Here is a 22,031-nt window from a genome sequence, read left to right as displayed (position 1 = left end):
AATAATGTGTATCCTGCTGTTGTTGGGTGGCATGCTTTGTATATGTCTGTTAGGTCCAACTAGCCTATAATATTCAACTTCTTTATTTCCTTATTGATATTTTGTCTGGTTCTATTCATTATTGAAAGTGGGGTATTGAAGTTTCATACTATTATCGTAAAGCTAGCTATTTCTCAAATTCTGTCAATGTTACATGTATTTAGGAGCTATTAAATTTGGTGCTGATATGTTTATAATTGTTAAATCTTCTTAGTGAATTGATTCTTTTTTTGATTGTATGATGTTTTCCTTTGTTTCTTCTAAGGTGTTTGACTTAGTCTATTTTGTCTGATAGTAGCGTATCCTAATTCTTTGGTTGCTGTTTGCATGAAGTATCTTTTTCCCTCCTTTTACTTTCAACCTATGTGTATCCTTAGATTTAAAGTGAGTCTCTTGTAAACAACATATAGTTAGATCCTGTTTTTTTATCCATTCTGCCAATTTGCATCTTTTGATGAGGAGTTTAATCCATTTACCTTTAAAGTAATTACTTATAGGGTAGGACTTTTGTCATTTTGTTACTTGTTTTCTCTGTCTTTTACTTTTATTTTTTAAACTTTGTTATGTTATGTTAGTCACCATACAGTACATCATTGGTTTTTGATGTGGTGATCCACGATCCATCGTTTTCGTATAACACCCAGTGTTCCATGCAGTACGTGCCCTCCTTAATACCCATCACTGGGCTAACAAATCCCCCCCCGCAAAACCCTGTTTGTTTCTCAGAGTCCATAGTCTCTCATGGTTCATCTCTCCCTCCAATTCCCACCCCCCCTCATTTTTCCCTCCCTTCTCCTAATGTCCTCCATGTTATTCCTTACGTTCCACAAATAAGTGAAACCATATGATAATTGACTTTCTCTGCTTGACTTATTTCACTTAGCATAATCTCCTCCAGTCCCATCCATGTTGATGTAAAAGTTGGGTATTCATCCTTTCTGATGGCTGAGTAATATTCCATTGTATATATGGACCACATCTTCTTTATCCATTTATCTGTTGAAGGGCATCTCGGCTCTCTCCACAGTTTGGCTATTGCGGACATTGCTGCTATGAACATTGGGGTGCATATGGCCCTTCTTTTCACTACATCTGTGTCTTTGGGGTAAATACCCAGGAGTGCAATTGCTGGGTCATAGGGTAGCTCTATTTTTAAATTTTTGAGGCACCTCCGCACTGTTTTCCAAAGTGGCTGTACCAACTTGCATTCCCACCAACAGTGTAAGAGGGTTCCCCTTTCTCCACAACCTCTCCAACATTTTTTGTTTCTCTCCCTGTCCATTTTTGCCATTCTAACTGGTGTAAGGTGGTATCTCAATGTGGTTTTGATTTGAATTTCCCTGATGGCTAATGATGATGAACATTTTTTCATGTGTCTGTTAGCCATTTGTATGTCTTCTTCAGAGAAGTGTCTTTTCATATCTTCTGCCCACTTTTTGACTTGATTATTTGTTTTTTGGGTGTTGAGTTTGAGAGGTTCTTTATAGATCTTGGATACCAGCCCTTTATCTGTAGTGTCATTTGCAAATATCTTCTCCCATTCTGTGGGTTGCCTCTTTGTTTTGTTGACTGTTTCCTTTGCTGTGCAGAAGCTTTTTATCTTGATGAAGTCCCAAAAGTTCATTTTTGCTTTTGTTTCACTAGCTTTTGGAGATGTATCTTGAAAGAAGTTGCTGTGGCCGATGTCAAAGAGGTTACTGCCTATGTTCTCCTCTAGGATTTTGATGGATTCCTGTCTCACATTGAGGTCTTTCATCCACTTTGAGTTTATCTTTGTGAATGGTGTTAGAGAATGGTCGAGTTTCATTCTTCTGCATGTGGCTGTCCAGCTTTCCCAGCACCGTTTATCGAAGAGACTGTCTTTTTTCCATTGCATGTTTTTTCCTGCTTTGTCAAAGATTATTTGACCGTAGAGTTGAGGGTCCATATCTGGGTTCTCTATTCTGTTCCATTGGTCTGTATGTCTGTTTTTGTGCCAGTACCATGCTGTCTTGGTGATCACAGCTTTGTAATATAGCTTGAAATCGGGCAACGTGATGCCCCCAGCTTTGTTTTTCTTTTTCAACATTTCCTTGGTGATTCGGGGTCTTTTCTGATTCCATACAAATTTTAGGATTGTTTGTTTCAGCACTTTGAAAAATGTCATTGGAATTTTGATCGGGATGGCATTGAAGGTATAGATTGCTCTGGGTGGCATAGACATTTTACCAATGTTTATTCTTCCGATCCATGAGCATGGAATATTTTTCCATCTTTTTGTGTCTTCAGTTTCTTTCATGAGTGTTCTGTAGTTCCTAGAGTATAGATCCTTTACCTCTTTGGTTAGGTTTATTCCGAGGTATCTTATGGTTTTTGGTGCTATTGTAAATGGAATCGTTTCTCTAATTTCTCTTTCTACAGTTGCATTGTTAGTGTATAAGAAAGCAATTGATTTCTGTGCATTGATTTTGTATCCTGCCACATTACTGAATTGCTGTATGACTTCTAGTAATTTGGGGGTGGAGTCTTTGGGTTTTCCACATAAAGTATCACGTCATCTGTGAAAAGAGAGAGTTTGACTTCTTCTTTGCCAATTTGAATACCTTTTATTTCTTTTTGTTGTCTGATTGCTGTTGCTAGGACTTCTAGTACTATGTTGAACAATAGTGGTGAGAGTGGGCATCCTTGACGTGTTCCTGATCTTAAGGGAAAGGCTCTCAGCTTTTCCCCATTGAGGATGATATTCACTGTGGGTTTTTCATAGATGGATTTTATGAACTTGAGGAATGTTCCCTCTATCCCTATACTCTGAAGAGTTTTAATCAGGAAAGGATGTTGTATTTTGTCAAATGCTTTTTCTGCATCAATTGAGAGGACCATGTGGTTCTTCTCCCTCCTCTTCTTAATGTGTTCTGTCACATTGATTGATTTGCGAATGTTGAACCACCCTTGCATCCTGGGGATAAATCCACTTGGTCGTGGTGGATGATCCTTTTAATGTATTGTTGGATCCTATTACCTAGGATTTTGTTGAGGATTTTGGAATCCATATTCATCAGGGATATTGGTCTGAAATTCTCCTTTTTGATGGGGTCTTTGCCTGGTTTGGGGATTAAGGTAATGCTGGCCTCATAGAACGCGTTTGGAAGTTTTCCTTCTGTTTCTATTTTTTGAAACAGCTTTAGTAGAATAGGTATTATTTCTTCTTTGAATGTTTGGTAGAATTCCCCAGGGAATCCATCAGGCCCTGGACTCTTGTTTTTTGGGAGGTTTTTGATCACTGCTTCAATCTCATTACTGGTTATTGGCCTATACAGGTTGTCAATTTCTTCCTGTTTCAGTCTTGGCAGCTTATAGGTTTCTAGGAAGGCCTCCATTTCATCCAGATTGCTCAGTTTATTGGCATATAGTTGTTGATAATCATTTCTAATAATTGTTTTTATTTCCTTGGTGTTAGTCGTGATCTCTCCCCTTTCATTCATAATTTTATTAATTTGGGTCCTTTCTCTTTTCTTTTGGATAAGTCTGGCCAGTGGTTTATCGATCTTATTAATTCTTTCAAAGAACCAACTTCTAGTTTCGTTGATCTGATCTACTGTGTTTCTGGTTTCTAATTCATTGATTTCTGCTCTAATTTTAATTATTTCTCTTCTAATGCGTAGCTTAGGCATCGTTTGTTGCTTTTTCTCTAGTTCTTTAAGGTGTAGAGTTAGTTGGTGAATTCGGGGTTTTTCTATTTTTTTGAGTGAGGCTTGGATGGCTATGTATTTCCCCCTTAGGACCACCTTTGCAGTATCCCATAGGTTTTGGACCGATGTGTTTTCGTTCTCATTGATTTCCATGAATTGTTTAAGTTCTTTGATTTCCTGGTTGACCCAAACATTCTTGAGCAGAGTGGTCTTTAGCTTCCAAGTGTTTGAATTTCTGCCAAATTTTTTCTTGTGATTGAGTTCCAGTTTTAAAGCATTGTGGTCTGAGAATATGCAGGGAATAATCTCAGTCTTTTGGTATCGGTTGAGACCTGATTTGTGACCCAGTATGTGGTCTATTCTGGAGAAAGTTCCATGTGTGCTCGAGAAGAATGAGTATTCTGTTGTTTTAGGGTGGAATGTTCTGTAAATATCTATGAGGTCCATATGGTCCAATGTATCATTCAAAGCTCTTGTTTCCTTGTTGATTTTCTGCTTAGATGATCTGTCCATTGCTGAGAGTGGAGTATTGAGGTCTTCTACAATTAACGTATTGTTATCAATATGACTCTTTATTTTGGTTAATAGTTGGCTTATGTAGATGGCTGCTCCCATGCTGGGGGCATAGATATTTACAATTGTTAGATCTTCTTGTTGGATAGACCCTTTAAGAATGATATAGTGCCCTTCTGTGTCTCTCATTACAGACTTTAGTTTAAAATCTAATTCGTCTGATATAAGCATTGCTACCCCAGCTTTCTTTTGAGGTCCGCTGGCATGGAAGATGGATCTCCATCCCTTCACTTTCAGTCTGGATGTATCTTTAGGTTCAAAATGAGTCTCTTGTAGGCAGCATATGGATGGGTCCTGTCTTTTTATCCAATCTGCAACCCTGTGCCGTTTTATGGGAGCATTTAGGCCATTCACGTTGAGAGTGATTATTGAAAGATATGAATTAATTGTCATCATGTTGCCTGTGAAGACGTTGTTTTTATAGATTGTCCCTGTAAATTTCTGTTGTATATCACTCTTGGGGTCTTTCTCCTTTTATAGAAACCCCCCTTAATATTTCTTGCAGGGCCGGCTTAGTGGTCACATACTCTTTCAGTTTCTGCCGGTCTTGGAAGCTCTGCATCTCTCCATCCATTCTAAATGACAGCCTTGCCAGTAAAGTATTCTTGGCTGCATGTTCTTCTCATTTAGTACCCTGAATATGTCTTGCCAGGCCTTTCTGGCTTGCCAGGTCTCTGTGGATAGGTCTGACGTTATTCTGATGTTCCTCCCTCTGTACGTAAGGAATCTCTTCCCCCTAACTGCCCTTAAGATGGTTTCCTTGGTTCTAAGATTTGCAAGTTTTACTATTACATGCCGGGGTGTTGGCCTGTTTTCCTTGATCTTAGGAGGGGTCCTCTCTGCCTCTAGGACTCGAATGTTTGTTTCATTCCCCAGATTAAGGAAGTTCTCAGCTACGATTTGCTCAAATACATCTTCTAGTCCTCTCTCTCTCTCCACTCCCTCCGGGATTCCAATGATTCTGACATTGGAACTCTTCATGGTGTCACTTATTTCTCTGATTGTATTTTCATGGATTCTGAGTTGTTTTTCCCTGGGCCTCCTCTTTTCCCTTTTTATCTATTATATTGTCTTCCAGGTCGCTTATTCGTTCTTCTGCCTCACTTACCCTAGCTGTTAGATTATCTAGATTGGGTTGGATCTCATTGATAGCATTTTTAAGTTCTGCCAGTTCACCTTTCATTTCTGCCCTTAGAGACTCTATGTTGCCATTAATTGATTTCTCCATTCTAGCCATTGTCTTCACAATTGCTAGCCTGAATTCCATCTCTGACATCTTGGTTATATCTGCATCCATTTGTAAATCTGCGGCATAAGTCATAATCTCTGAGTCTTTTCTATTTTGGGGGTTCCTCCTCCTAGTCATTCTGTTGATGGGTGTTTGAGGGAATGTATAGAGTCCAAATTATTGACCAGAACCCAAGCAAGATGCACCTGTTTTCTTGGGACCTTAGGGTTGCTGGCCTCTTGTTTTCCCAGCCTGTCTTCTGGGGGAGGGGCCTGCCGTGCTGTTACTCAGGCAACCCTGTTTGGGCGGAGTTGCCCTGCCCCCCTGTGGCGGGAGATGGGCTCAGTGGGAATCAGTTTTTGGGGCTTTTGTTCTCTGGCGGCTTTCCCTGGCGGCTTTCCACATCTCTTCCGCAAGTCAGAGCAGAAGAGACTGTTTCCAACCCTCTGCCTCAGAGCAGAGACCACAGTCTGTTCTTCAGTGAGCTCTCCAGGCCACACTGTCTCCATTTCTGTCCGTGCTGCTATAAACTGCAGCATCCTGGGTTGTGCGCCCCTCCGCAGCGCCCCCAGTCCTGCCTCCAGGTCGGGGCACGTCTCTGCCCTTTGTGCTTCTAGAACTGCCAGCCGCTCCCAGTTCGCCCGCGTGACTCCACCGCTCCCGGTTTCTGCCCCAGGTGCTGCCCTAGAGTCCTTTCCCCGCCCCTACCTACCGGTCTGCAAGTCTGCGCCCCGTCCCCAGCGCACGAGGCTGTCGCTCACCTGCGATGTAGGATCCCCACAGCCAGGTACCCTCCCGCTGCTGTTTATCCTCCAATATCTGCCTGCAGAATCAGGGCTCCCCACTTCGTACCTCGAAACCAACTGCCTGCGATATTGTGCTTGTAGAGATCCAGATCTTCTTACATCTCAGGCTGGTTTCGTGGGTGCTCAGAGTGGTCTGGTAGATATCCAGCTCAATTCCGGGGACCAGTTGAAATAGGGTCCCCTACTCCTCCGCCATCTTTCCTTCTCCTTCTCTGTGTCTTTTAGCTTTTTTGAGCCACATTTCCTCCCTTATTGCCTTCCTTTGTGTTTAGTTGATTTTCTTGTAGTGACACATTTCGATTCCCTTTTCATATCCGTTTGTGTATATTCTATAGATATTTTCTTTTTGGTTACCATGGGGATTACTTGTGGCATCTTAAAGTTATTATAGTCTTGAAGTGATACCAACTTAACTGCAGTCTCCTATAAAAATTCTGCTGCTCTTCAGCTCTGCCCTTCCTTACTTTGTTAATGATATCCCAAATTACATCTTTATAATTGTGTTCCCCTTATTATAGATTTATAATTATAAATGTTTTTATGCTTTTGTCTTTTAAATCTTGTACAGGAATAAGAAGGAGAATTACAAACAAAATTATAATGTCAGTTTTTATATTTCTTTATGTATTTTTAAAAGAAAACTTTATATTTTTGTATGGCTTTGAGTTATTTTCTGGTTTCCTTTCATTTTAATTAAAAGACTCCCCTTAGGGAGTCTTGTAGGACAGGTTCAGTGGTAATAAGCTCCTTCAGCCTTTATCTTAGAATCCTTTAATTTTTCACTCATTTTTACAGGACAGTTTTGCCAGATATAGAATTCCCAGTTGACAATCTTTTCCTTCAATACTTTAAATATATATCATCCCACTGCCTTCTGGCCTTCAAAGTTTCTGCTGAGAAATCTGCTTGTTACCTTATTGAGGATCTCTAGTATGTGATGAGTTTCTTTTCTGTTGCTGCTTTAATTAGTGCTGTTTTTATTTTTTTAAATTTCTAAATTTTTTATTATTTGTTTTGCACCAATGACCATTTATTGTTTCTGTAAAGTAGGCATTGTGCTAGATATTCACATAGACACTCACAGAACACTCAAAACTGTACGAACTAGGTCTGATTTTAATGGATTACCACCCCCAACCTCACCTCTGCATTTTAACTTTTGGGACAGTCTTGTGCTTCTTTTTTTTTTTTTTTTTCCAGTTAGCCACTGTATAGTTTTTGATGTAGTGTTCAATGATTCATCAGTTACACATAACACACAGTTCACATCATAACACATGCCCTCCTGAATACCCCCTCCCCCCCACCCCCCTCCCCACTGAGAACCTCAGTTTGTTTCCCGGGGTCCATAGTCTTTCATGGTTCATCTTCCTCTCTGATTTCTCCCCCTTCAGATTTCCCTCCCTTCCCCTATGGTCCTCCGTGCTATTGCTTATGTTCCATATATGAGTGAAACCATATGAGAATTGTCTTTCTCTGCTTGACTTACTTCACTTAGCATAATCCCCTCCAGTTCCATCCATGTTGATGCAAAAGGTGGGTATTCATCCTTTTGAGGGCTGAATAATATTCCATTTTATATATGGACCACATCTTAATCCATTCATCTGTTTAAGGGCATCTCGGCTCCTTCCACAGTTTGGCTTTTGTGGACATTCTTAAGCAGCATTCTTGCAACTATGCCTAGAGTCACAGGGAAGTGAAGGATATTCCCTTGTTGGTTTCACGGTGTTAGTTATAAGACACCTCTTTTCATATATAACCCAGAAATCACACCCCTAACTCAAGGTAGTCTGTTTTTAAAGACTTTTGGGGGGTAAAAGTCCGCTAATTTCCACACTCACCTGCTCCTGTTTTCCTTATCACACTTTCCTGCATTTCCTAGTTTCCATTAGGATGGAAAGCATGCACTACAATCGCATGAGCATAGCTTCTCAGAGAGCTTCCCTCTCCACAGAGGAGGCAGCCCTTCATCTCTTCAAGGAGGTCAAGTGCTCATTAGACTTCTTCCCATTTACTGGATATGCAGACTATTAAAAACTGGACAACTTTTTTATGATGAGCACTCGGTATTATAAGTAAGTGATGAATCACTAAATTCTACTCCTGAGACCAATAGTACACTAGATGCTGAGTAGAATTTTTAAAAAAATTAAAAAACCCACAAAACTTAAATCCAATGGGGCAACTTTTGGAAACTTCTCTAAAATTTGAGGTAAATATTTAAATTAATTAGTGCTGTTTTTATATTTCAGTTTCCAATCATTTATTGCTACTACACAATTTTTGTAAACTGACTTATATCAGTCTGAATGTTTGTGTTGTTCTGCCCCCCAATTCATATGTTGAAATCCTAACCCCCAAAGATGATGGTAGTTAGGAGGTTGGGTCTTTGGCAGTGATTAGGTCAGAGTGGAACCCTTATGAGTGGGACTAATTGCCTTATAAAAGAGACCCTACAGAATTCTCTAGCCTCTCTGACATTGAAGACACAGTGAGAAGGCACTGCCTGTGAACCAGAAAGTGGGCTCTCACCAGATACTGGTTCTGCTGGTGATTTGATCTTGAACTTCCCAGCTTCTAAAACTGTGAGAAATTAATTTCCATTGTTTATAAGCTACCTAGTCTGTGTTACTTTGTTATAGCAGCTCAAATGGCTGAAGACAATTTCCTTATCCTTTTAATATCTTCAGAATCTATGGCAACACCCCTTCTTTAATCCCTGATAGTGTTTGTTTTTTTTCTTTCTCTTTTTTTCTTTGTCAGTCTGGCTAGAGGCTTATCAATTTTATTGATCTTTTTAAAGAATGAACTTTTGGTCTAACTTTCTCAATTTTTTCCTGTTCTCAATTTCATTTATTTCTCTTTTTATTGTTTTCTCTTTTGCCAGGAGCTTAATTCAGTCTTCTCTTTTTAGTTTCTTATGGTAGAATTTTAGGTCATTGATTTGAAACTTGATTCCTTTTGAATATAATCATGTAATGCTGTAAATTTCCCTCTAGGCACTGCTTTAGCTACATTTTACAAGTTTTGAAATGTTATGTTTTTGTTTGCATTCAATTAAAATTACGTTCTGCTTTCCCTCATGACTTACTCTTTGATCCATGGGTGTTTAGAAATGTGTTAATTTTTAAATATTAGAGGATTTTCCAGATCTTTCTGTTACTGATTTCTGGTTTAATTCCTTTGTGATTAGAGAACATACTTTGTGTGTGTTAAATTTGTCAGGATTTGTTTTAGAGCCCAGAATATGGTCCATCTTGGTGAACATTATGTGTGCTCTTTAAAAAAGTGTGCCTTTTGCTATTTTGGGATGGAGTATTCTGTAAATGTCAATTAGGTTAAATTGTTTGATTGTGTTTTTCAGGTCTTTTACATCCTTACTAAATTTCAGTCTACTTTCTCTATTGTTCACTGTGAGAGGAATGTTGAATTATCCAACTATAATTATAGATTTGTCTGTTTCTCTTTTCACTTTTTTCAGTTTTGATTTCTTTCTGTTCTTTTGTGCTTGGTTTATTTCAGCTAGTACAATCTTTTGTTTTTTATTTATCCATTGAGCATGATATCACTTTACTTTCTGCTTCATTGAATTATTGTTTAAAATAAAATGAAAGAGTTAAAACCTAACAAGTACTGTATAAATTTAAGGTGGTATATATAAAAATGGACAGTTACTACCTGAAACTAGTAAACTCATTTGTTGTCTATGTATGAGTGTAAGTGGGTTTACTTTATTTATGGTTTAAAACTTACCCCATTTTGCACAGAAATGCTGGGATTGTTCTAAAATACAAAATTAGGGAACATACATAGGAAAGGAAAGAAATATAGAAAAGAAGTATATTTTAAGATCACTTGTGAAATGTTTAACTTTATATTTTGTGTGATAAAATGTATTATACACCTTTTTGACTTGAAAAACTTTATTGCATTTCTTTCTCTTTCTAGGATTCTAATTCTCAGATGGATTTAAGCATTCAGGTAACTGATGATGATATTAATGAAATAATTCAAATAGATGGAACTGGTGATACATCTTCCAATGACGAAATAGGAAGTACAAGAGACGTAGATGAGAACGAATTTCTAGGGATTATTGATGCAGGAGACCTGAAGGTACTTGAAGAAGAAGCTGACAGTGTATCAAATGAAGATTCAACTGCCAACAGTAGTGATAATGAAGATCCTCAAATAGACATTGTAGAAGAGGTGAGGATCACTTTTGAGCTGAAACTTTTTTTAAAAAAATTAAATTTATAGCATTTGTACTTTAATATACTTCTAATATACTTGGTTCTTTAACATACTTTAATCAAGAGGAATCGCAATTAAGATTAACCCTGTCTTTAGTCTTTTAAAATGAGACTTATTTGTACCCTTGTATTTAAACTTTTAATCTTAAACTGTAATTCAAGCAGTATTAAGTATTTGGGAATCGGCTACTATATTTGTTGGTCTTAACTAGAGATAGTGGGAGGTTTAGAGGCCAGGAGTGGAGGTACAGAAGGCAGGCAGGTTAGAAGCATACAGTATCTGCTCTGATTCTAATAAAGGCAGTAAATTTTTGTGGAATGTAGTAAGTAGTACTATCACTTATGGTGGCCTTACAGATGTGCCAGGTATCACATTAAGTCTTACTTGCTTTATGTTATTTAACATTCCCACCGCCCTATGGGTCTTATTACTGTCCTCATTTAACAGATGAGAAAACTGAGATATGAAGAGTTTTAGTAAATTGATGAAGGTCAATCTTGTAGTTACTAAATGTCCAACCTGGGATTCAAGCTCAAGTTATTTGACTTTTTAAGTAAAATACTATTCTCTTTCCAAGTTTGTTCGTTTGATCCTTCCTTCCTTTTTCTTTTTTTTTTTTAAAGATTTTATTTATTTATTCGCGCGCGAGAGAGAGCACATGCGAGAGAGCACAAGCAGGGAGTAGAGGGAGAAGCAGATTCCCTGTGAGCAGGAAGCCCCATGTGGGGGTCGATCCCAGGACCCTGAGATCGTGACCTGAAGGCAGACACTTAACTGACTGAGCCACCCAGGCACCCCACCAAGTTCCTTTATTTCTATATGTATCTTTGTCTTTAAAAAATTCAGAGCATCGTGAAATTCCTTAATGTGACCATATTTCATCTTTAGGACCCTTTAAATTCTGGAGATGATGTCAGTGAGCAGGATGTGCCAGACCTGTTTGACACGGATAATGTAATCGTCTGCCAGTATGACAAGGTACTGTATTCACCTTTTATTTTTTTTATTTATTTATTTATTTTTTAAAGATTTTATTTATTTATTTGAGAGAGAGAGAATGAGAGAGAGAGAATGAGAGAGACATGAGAGGGGATAGGGTCAGAGGGCAAAGCAGACTCCCTGCCGAGCAGGGAGCCCGATGCGGGACTCGATCCAGGGACTCCAGGATCATGACCCGAGCCGAAGGCAGTCGCTTAACCAACTGAGCCACCCAGGCGCCCTGTATTCACCTTTTAAACTGTGGGTTTATTAATTGCATTTATGGTAGAAAGGTATGTAAAATGATGGACAATTATGATGGTGAACTACAGTTCATAGTTAATCTTGAAAAAGCTAGTTATGTATATTTTATATCTAACACTGTGTTGTGTGTTCTCAGTGATACCAAAAAAGTGATAGTTCTTATCTAAAGGGGGTGACAATCTTATTAAAACAAGATGTTTCTGTATGTAATAAAAGAATGGCATACAATAAGATGGTAGATAAATCAGAAGCTAAAATCTGTGACAGGCAAATCAAATGCTAAAATACATGGCATATAAATCAAATGCTAAGATGAGTGGCACGTAAGTCAAATGCTAAGATACGTGGCACAGACAGTGAGTCCAAAAAGTAGCTAGGAAATACAAGAAATCATTTGTAGTTGGAGTTCTCCACAAATCCTTCATGGGTGATGTGGGGCTTTGAAATAGGTCTTAAATGATTTGTAAGATATAGATAAGTGTGGAGAGTAGACATTTTGAGTAGAACAGCTTAATACAAGACAGAGAAATGAATGCATGTAGAATGTACAAGGAGGCAGTGAAGAGACAGCTCTGCCTTAAATGAAGTATTCTTCTTTTGGATTTATTAGGAAATGAGGCTGGGTTGGGGACAGAGTTGGCAGCAGACTGGAAAATCCAGAATCCTGGTAGGAGAATTCAAACTTGATTTGAAGGACGTTAGCATTCTGAAAATGTTACTGAGAAAACTAATTGGTTTTAAAACTGGCTATACTTGCTGATTAGGCAGAGGCAAATGGTAAGAACAGGGATAGTGCAGACACGAAGTAACCCGAGCCCAGAATAAGGATGGCAATGTGGAACATGGAAGAGTCAGAGATGGAAGAATCAATGGGACTTGGTGATTATTTGGACATTAGAGAATGATCAACAAAGAGAGTTGAGGGGCACCTGGGTGGCTCAGTCTGTTAGGTGTCCAACTTTTGATCTCAGCTCAGGTCTTGATCTCAGGGTCCTGAGTTCAAGCCCTGCACTGGGCTCCATGGGGCCCACTTAAACAGATAGTTGAAGGTGTGTCAGTTTTCAAACCTAGAGATTAAGTTAGAAGCAATTTAATTTTACAACTAAAAGAGAATACCACCATTTCTTCTTTTTAAATACTGTATCTGTGATTATGTGGTAGAATATTCAGCTTTTGTCTTTAATTCCTGCATATTTACTTTGTTTTTAGCAGCTTTGAGATATAATTCACATATTATACAACTCACGTTTAAAGTGTACATTCAGTGGTTTTTGTATATTCATGGATATGTGCAGCCATTAACATAGTCCATTTTAGAGCATTTAATCACCTCAAAAAGAAACACTATTTCCCTTTAGTTCTCACTCCTATATCTCCCCATTTCCTCCCATCCCCACCCGAGGCCTAAGAAACCATTAATCTACTTTCTGTCTCTTTAGATTTCTCTATTCTGGAGTTTCATATGAAAGGAATCATATAATAAGTGTGTTTTTTCTGTGCCTGCCTGCTTTTACTTCACACAGTGTTTCAAATGCATCCATGTCATAGCATGTAACAGTTCTTCATTTTTTAAATTGCTGAATCCTAGTCTATTGAATAGATGTACCGCATTTTGTTTATCCAATCATCTGTTGATGGACATTTGGGTTGTTGTCGTTTTTTGGCTATTATGAAGAATGCTGCTTTAAACATTCATGTACAGGTTTTTGTGTGAACATGTATTTTCATTTCTCTTTGGTATATACCAAGGAGTGAAATTCCAGGGTTACATGGTAATAGTTTGAGGAAGTACCAGACTGTTTACCAAAGTGGCTCTACCATTTTCCATTCCTATCGGCAGTGTATGAGGGTTTAGATTGCTCCACGTTCTCACTAACACTTGTTATCTGATTTTTTGATTCTAGCCATTCTAGTTGGTATGAAGTGGTATCCCATTGTGATTTTGATTTGCATTTCCCTGATGACTAATGCAGATTTACATCTTTGCCTTTTTTTCGGTAACAATTCCAATATACTCGGGAGAAACAAAGGATGGTGTTTTGAATTGCTATAAAAATAAATCCTTTTTTTCTAAAAATAAGATCATTTTCCCTCCTATAACATTTTATATAGATAGAAAATGGCAATTTAGATGCTGGTAAACATAAACATAAGAAGGAATAGGTAATAGGAAAAGGACCATTCTTAGTTTGAAACTTACTTTAGCTTCGTATAAACAGTATATTGCCTTCTATGAAGAAAACACTATAAAGCAGTAAGTTATGTATGCATTCCATAGAGTCACAGAGAATTTTCTAGACCATTATGGATATAGTATCCTTTGTTGTATTGCATTGTGGGAAATAGCTTGTAATTAATTACATAGTGCTTTGTATTTTTCAAAGTGTGTTTTCATATATTGTCTTTTGCTTCTTACAGGGCAGGTGGAAGGATTGATAGTAGGTGTATAGTGTTAACAAATCTAGTTGTCTGAGAGTCCTCTCTGATGAATATTTTTTTTTTATTTTTAAAGATTTTTATTTATTTATTTGACAGAGAGATAGCAAGAGCAGGAACACAAGCAGGGGGAGTGGGAGAGGGAGACACAGGCTTCCCGCGGAGCAGGGAGTCCGATCAGGGCTTGATCACAGGACCCTGGGACCATGACCCGAGCCCAAGGCAGACGCTTAATGACTGAGCCACCCAGGCACCCCTGATGAATATTTTAAAAACAGTACTAAACATTTTAAGTCAAGGCATTGGGGAGCCATTGAATTGTTTTTAAAAAGGGCTGATGAAGTTAGAAGATAGGTAGCAAAGAAAATGTATCTATAAGGTCAAAGTGGGATGCAAGGGACCACTGCCATCAGTGGATTTTTATGAGAAAATAACTTCCCAGTTCTGGGCATTGGTTGGCCCATTTCAGGTAGCACTTAATATAACCAGACTCAAGTAAGTTGAAAGAGTTTTCAGTAATCTTTTAAGAGCTTTACTAGTCAGTGTGTTTTTTTTTTTTTTTTTAAAGATTTTATTTATTTATTTGACACAGAGAGAGAGAGGAATCACAAGTAGGCAGAGTGGCAGGGAGTGGCAGAGGGAGAAGCAGGCTCCCCGCTGAGCAAGGAGCCCGATGTGGGACTCGATCCCAGGACCCTGGGATCATGACCTGAGCCGAAGGCAGACGCTTAATGACTGAGCCACCCAGGCGCCCCTAGTCAGTGTGTTTTGAAGGCCAGTATCTTCAGTTTGCCTGGGAAAGTGTTACAAATGTAGACTTTTGAGTTTTACCTCAGAGTATGGAATCAGAATGTGCATTTTAACGAGACCCTGAGGTGATTTGTATGGTTATTAAACTTTGAGGAGTGTTTTTTTTTTTTTAATATATTTTATCTGGCTTTGATTGCCATATGGAATTTACCTTTAAAATTTGTAAGTTAACAATTGGGGAAAAACTTGAAAATATTAAGATGTGCCATGAAAAAGGGTTAAATGAAGGTCATTGGTCACCATGCTGAGTGGAGAATTAAAGGATATAATCATGTTATTTCAGAGGCTTAGAGAATGTCTGAGATTAATATAAAGGTTAAAGTAATAATGCTATTATAGGGAGATTAATGGTGAAATGCAAGCTTTAACTATAGATGGGAGTGTTCTTTGCCATAATTGGACACTATAGTGGAATGTAAAACTACTTGAATATGTTGCATCTTCATGTAACAGGTTAGCAAACTTTAGTTGCGTATTCATAGTTGGCTTTGTCTGTTAGATGCTGGTACAATGAGTAATTGCTAGGTGTGTAACAGTATCTATCTATCTATCTATCTATCTATCTATCTATCTATCTATCTATACACACACTTTGTTTTCTAAATAGACACTGCATACATGCCTGGTAAAAAATCAAAACACTATAAAAGATATACCATGAAAAGTCTGGTTCTTACTCCTACACTGTTTGTGCTTCCTACCAGTAGCTCCCTGTCTCTTCCTTGAGTGTAAAAATGTAACCAGTTATAATAGTTTCTTAATATATTTATAGTGTCTTTTTATTCAAGTACAAGCCTAAAAGATAGCATAGTCAACACTGTATTCTGCACCTTGTCTTTTAAGACAATATATATTGGAGATCTTTGTCTTAATATTTTTATAGCTGTGTAATTTTCCGTTGCAGAGTTATTAAAATTTATTTCACTGATCCCCAACTGATGAATATTTGAGTTATATTTCAGTCATTTGCTATTGAATGACCACATCCACAAGACATTTCATATGTGTGCAGTTATATCTATTTAAAAAAATCCCCAGCAGATGATTTTGGAGTTATTGTAAATTCAAGCCCCACATTGGGTGTGGAGATTACTTAAAAATAAAATCTTTAGGAAAGTGGGATTACTGGGTATTGCTCTCCTAGACTATATTCCAGTATATATTCCCATTACAGTATTTGAGAGTGCTGCTTTTCTTACAGCCTTGCCAAGGGAGTGTAATAAAATATTTGAATCTCTGCTATTATAAAAAGTGAAAAATGATGTCTTGGTGAAATTTTTAACTTTTCATGTGTTTAAGGACTATTTCTATTTTTATGTGAACTGCTTGTTCATAATATTTGTCTATTTTCTATAAGATTGGGTTATTGGTGTATTTACTAATTTCTAAGAGCTCTATATTGTTTGGGGGGAGATTAGCCCTTAGATGCAGAAATAGTTTTCCTCAGTTGTTTGCTTTCAGTGCTTTTTCTTTCTATTATGCAGATGTTATATTTGTCAACCTTAATTTTTATGGCTTCTGATTTTGAGTCATGAATAGAAAGCTTTTTCTTAAGATTTTAAAGGGATTCACTCATGTTTTCTTGTAGTATTTCTTTGGTTTCTTTCATTTTTCTTTTCCAGGTGGCTACCCAATTTTCCTAACATCACTTATTGAAAAGTCTATTTTGTCCACACTGATAAGAGAATGATTCCTTTATCACCTACTGCATTTACTTCTATATTTGGGTCTACTTGATTTTTTTTGTCGTATTGGTTTGTCCATTGGCCTATACTACATTGATATAATTATTAAGGTTTTTAATATCTGGTAAAGTTAGTACTTCTTCATGAAGCCAAGTCAGGAAAATATTTAAAAGAGGAGAGAGTGTTGAAGGGTGCCAGTAGATCAAATATTTAAAAAATTTATTGCTAGCTATTTTATCTCTTTTGTTGCTGTGGTAAAAGGGCTTTTTCACTGTATCTTCTAATCAGTGCTTATATAAATGAAGGGTATGGATTTGTGCATATTAATTTTGTATCAATACTGAATTATTATTTAGTAATATTTTAAAAGATTTATTTGAGAGAGAGTGTGTGTGCACGCACTAGTGAGTATGGGAAGGGGGCAGAGGGAATCTCAAGCAGACTCCATGCTGAGTGTGGAGCCTCAATGGGACTTGATCCCACAACCTGTGAGATCACAACCTGAGCCAAAACCAAGAGTTGGATGCTAAACTGACTGAGCCACCCAGGTGCTCCATTATTTAGTAATTTTTTACTTGATTATCTTAGAATTTTCAGACATGCAGTCATTGCATCTGCAAATCTTTATCCTTTCCAACTTCTGTACCTCTACTTCTTTCTTCTTTTTATTTTATTTTAATTTTTTTAAAAAGATTTTATTTATTTATTTGACAGAGAGATAGAGAGAGAGGGAACACAGGCAGGGGGAGTGGGAGAGGGAGAGCAGGCTTCCCGTGGAGCAGGGAGCCCGATGCGGGGCTCCATCCCAGGACCCTGCTGAGCAGAAGGCAGACACTTAATGACTGAATCACTCAGGAGCCCCTCTACTTCTTTCTTCTTGTTTACTTGCATCGTCCACTGAGTTGTACTTTCTCTTACCTAATTGTATTGGCTCGGATCTCTAGAATAAAAACTTGGATAATCCTTGTCTATGTCTTGATTTTAGCGGGAATACTTTTAGGGTTCCCCACTAACCTCTAAGACAGCTTTTAGGCTAGGTACGTGTGTGTGTGTGTGTGTGTGTGTGTGTGTGTGTTTATGATGCAGTCTTTGATTCTTATAGAGTTAAAAAAGTAAAATTCTTTAGTTTATTTAATGCTTTCTCAACATTATTGGAGATTATTATATGATTTATCTCCATAGGTCTAGTAATACAGTTTTTATAAATTCCTAATATTGAACCATTGTTGCATTTTTAGAATAAATGTACTATTTATGCACTATTTCTAGAATAAAATTACTAGGATGAGTTGCTGCTGTTACAGTTGTTCTCCTCTAGTTATGGTCAGATTTTATCACCTATGCTGAGTTCAGGATTCTGAATACTCTCAGGGACTTTTTAATTTATTTTAATTAATTTTTTTTTTCTCAGGGACTTTTTAAGATATGTCCAAGTATAAATTTGAGAGTCAAACTCAGAAGAAATTTTCTGTTATTAGGACTTCTTTCCCCCCATACAAATAAGGGTTTATCATTTGTATTTTCTTATGCTTCACAAAATGCATCTGAATATTGGTCACATGTTTTTCTTCTTTGACTTGACTGTTTACAATAAACATCTGGGTTTAATTTTTATCCTTGATTTCAGATCATACATATCTAAGGTTTTTAAATAGTCACTTGTGGTTTATCCAGAGGTAACAATGATTTTATGATTTCTTACCTCTTGAAGTAGTAGGATTTTCTAGTTTTTATTTTCTCTGTATTTAGACTGATTTATTAAATCCAAGGAACTGCCAGTAGAATCTAATAGGTAATAAACTGTATCTTCTGACCTTGCTCAGTACTTTAACTTTCTCCTTCAAAATGAAATTCCACTTTTTTTCATTCCTGATAGTATTAACTACATCTTTTCTGTTTATTCCTTTGTAGACATACTGAACTCTTTGTTGTTCTTGAACAATCCAGGTATCCCCCTCCTTAGGACTTTGGTGCTTCTGTTCCCTTTGCCTAGAATGCTCTCTCTGGTTAATATCTTCCTGGCTTTATCCCTTACCTTCTTTAAGTCTTTGCTCAAATGTTACCTCATAAGTCAGGCCCACCCTGACTTTCTTATTTAAAATTATAACCCACCTCTGTATTTGTGATCTTCCTTTTCCTGCTCTAGTTTTCATAGCACTTTGCATCTTTTAATATTCTTTATAATTTCGGTATTTATTAGGTTTCTGTTCCCCCCATCCTTTCTAAAATATAAACTATTCAAAGCCAGGAATTTTTCCAGTTTTTAAAAAGTAATACATAAAAATATATATATACGTATATGTGTGTGTGTGTGTGTGTGTGTGTGTATTTATATTTTAAACTGATATATCTACAGTGCCTAAAACAATACCTGACTCATAGGAACTCAAATATTTGCTGGATGAATGAATAAACTATCTTGAGGAGGTCTTATTTTTAAAGAACTCCCATTTAGGGTCAGAATAATCCCATACGATGTGCAAAGAAATGTAAATGATCCTTTAACTTATGAAATTAATTAATTTAGACCATTTTTCTCCCTCCAGATTCATCGAAGCAAGAACAAATGGAAATTCTATTTGAAAGATGGTGTTATGTGTTTTGGAGGGAGAGACTATGTATTTGCAAAAGCCATTGGTGATGCAGAGTGGTAAAACTTGAGTTCGATACACCATAAACATCAGTGGGACTATATTACATATTGTGAAACTTATTTTTATTTTAAATATAGTCCAGTACAGAGCTGCTCAAATTTTTAGTTCACTGTATGGAACTTAATAAAACAATAATTCAGATGCAGATACAAATATCCAATTTTATATTTCTTTCATTTGTTGTTTTAATGGGGTTTCTTTTTTTAAAAGCCCTCATTATTGATAGCATTACGAAGCATAAATGAATCAGATGTGATGGAACATGAAGAAATGTTATGGTTCTTTAATCTTGAGGTAAAATTTAAATCAGACTCCAATTCCGCTTCATGGTAAGGTCGGTATCAGTTATTAGATTGGGGCTGGTGTCCTCCCATCTCTCCCCAAACCATGTTACAACAGATCCTGGAGAGTTTTGTAGTTAGAGGGATATTCAAGAAGCCTTCTCTAGGTTTTCAGTCTACACTGATCACTAATGATAGGCTGACCTTGCAAGCCCAAGTGGTCCCTTGGAAGCAGATGTCTGTTGAAACCATACTGTACTTGAACATGGAAATCTGTGTAGAGCCCAGGATCCCTGGAGCTAAGGATTAGCCTCTCTAGGTTTAGCATGTGACTGGGCCATTCTTCTTCATATTCTGCTATCTCCCTGAGAATTGTGAGGAAGTGGTTAGGTTCCCATTCTATTTCTTGAAACTTTAGACTTCTTTTTAGTCCTGGTGGGTTTTTCCTTCATCTGTCATTTTTTTCTATTTTTCTTAACAGTGGAAGATTCCTTTGCAGACTCTTTCCCCTGAAAGACACCATCTCTTTTCCTTTGCCCTCAGAGGGAATTCCCTCACTGAATTGAGGTTTTCTAAAGCAAAAGTTAAGAAGAGATGTTCTTTTCAGGAATCTTCTGTTTTGGCTGGGCAATCTCATTTGACACAGGAAGAGCTAGATAACTGTCTTAAAATCAGGAAGAGAAAACAAAGTGCAAAACACAAATAGCTCTCATTTTCCTGCAGCAATAAAAACAAATTAATATCCCAGTAAGCTGTTCTGTAATACTTTTTTCCTTAGTAGATTCAAATTCATCAAGGGAACATTTTCCCTATCATTCTGCTTCTCTTAACAGGTAGAGTAAACATGGTCTCTAAGATCCTACTTTCAGCCCTGAATGGTGTTCTCTAGGATGGTAACTCTCATAGAAAAAACAGTGCTGAGATGAGTGGGTTATGGTCTCAGAAAGCTCCCCAAGGACTGGATACGTTGGTTTGGCTGGTCACAAGACGAATTCCTCATTTCTTTTTTTTTTATTTAATAGTTTGTTTTTATACAACCTTTTTTTTTTAAAGTAGGCTCCATGCCCAATGTGGGGCTTGAACTGATGATCCTGAGATCAAGAGTTGCATGTTCTACCGACTGAGCCAGCCAGGTGCCCTTAATTCCTCATTTCTTTTTCAGAGACAACCCCATTTGGAGAATTTAATTTATTCCAGTACTTGTCCTGTCCTACCCAAGGGACTCAGCTACTAGTAGATCTTTCCAAAATCTGGATTAATCTCTTCTGGGCCTTGGACAACATTTGTGGGGTACTGTCTTTGGCCTAAAGTTGGCAGCTGCAAGAGGATTCAGTTAATACTAGTGAATGTGCTGCTCTCCTAACTGGATTCCCCAGCTATGCCCTCTTCATCCTCAGAGTAATTATCCTTTTCCCTATGACCCCCACTGTCCCAGATCCTTGTCTGGTTTTTGAGAACTTCCAGGAGCTATGGGTCCCCTTAATGAATGTTGTCCTTCATGAAATGTCCATCTTTTCTACACAGAAGGCAAAAGACGACACTTACTTCTCGTGTTTATTCTTAAAATGTACCTCATCCAGGACTGAAGAGTATACTTTCTAGTGTTGTTCTTGCTTTCTTCCTCCCAGTGTTGCCCAGTCATTCTGTATTTGTCCTAAGCAAACCTTACTGCAAATTAAGGGCTGAATTTATTGAGAAGGTGCATTCACTTGGGTGTTGGGGTTTAATGTATTGATTCAAATGTTTGGCAGAGGCAGTAACAGTTGTTTCTAAAATTCCTTACCTCTTACCCACTGTGGATTTTAAAATCTCACTTTGCTTCAGTGATTTTTTAAAATGGCATATCAGAAATACTATTATATTAGTTCTCTTTATTTATGTGGTTCTCTTTTTTTTTATCAGAGAAAAAAGTCATACTTGTTCCATTTGTGTGTCTGCGTGCCTTCATGCCCCTGATCTTTTAGAATTGCAAAAAATCAATTTAAAAACTAAGCTTACCACAAAATAAAATAAAGCCAACAATAATCTTGGCATGCTCATATAAATGATAATTTTGGCAGTGGCTGCAGAGAGAATTAAGAGATTCTCCAAATTATTTTGGATCTGGTGCCCTTTTATTAGTTTCAAATAACACCAGAAAAAAATTCCTACTTCCTGAAAAGTTGTCAAAACCAGAGGTTTTGAAAATTTTTTGGCTACTATTTACACTAAAAAATTAACAACCAGTATATGTTTGCATGTACATAGATACACGTAATACAAGTTAAATAAAAGTTTCGGAAAATCATGCTTACCTCTAGCACACGATGGCCTTCTATATTTTCTATTTGATTTTGTTCTGTTGCATTAAAA

General features: G+C 37.3%; 1 protein-coding gene across 2 annotated transcripts in view; it reads left to right on the top strand.

Annotated features, from left to right (window-relative positions):
* The window catches only part of STON1 (stonin 1), a 114,469-nt gene extending 94,924 nt beyond the window's left edge, over positions 1-19,545 (top strand). For both annotated transcript variants that reach the window (XM_032411012.1, XM_032411011.1), the window contains 3 exons: positions 10,266-10,526; positions 11,460-11,549; positions 19,291-19,545. In XM_032411012.1, the coding sequence (XP_032266903.1) occupies positions 10,266-10,526; positions 11,460-11,549; positions 19,291-19,398 (459 nt within the window). In that variant the 3' untranslated portion in view covers positions 19,399-19,545. The remainder of the gene's footprint in view (positions 1-10,265; positions 10,527-11,459; positions 11,550-19,290) is intronic.
* The last annotated feature ends 2,486 nt before the right edge of the window (positions 19,546-22,031 follow it).

This window comes from Phoca vitulina, unplaced genomic scaffold (assembly GCF_004348235.1).
Source record: "Phoca vitulina isolate PV1807 unplaced genomic scaffold, GSC_HSeal_1.0 scaffold12, whole genome shotgun sequence".
NCBI classification, from domain to species: Eukaryota; Metazoa; Chordata; class Mammalia; order Carnivora; family Phocidae; genus Phoca; species Phoca vitulina.
This window is presented reverse-complemented; position numbering and strand designations above follow the sequence as displayed.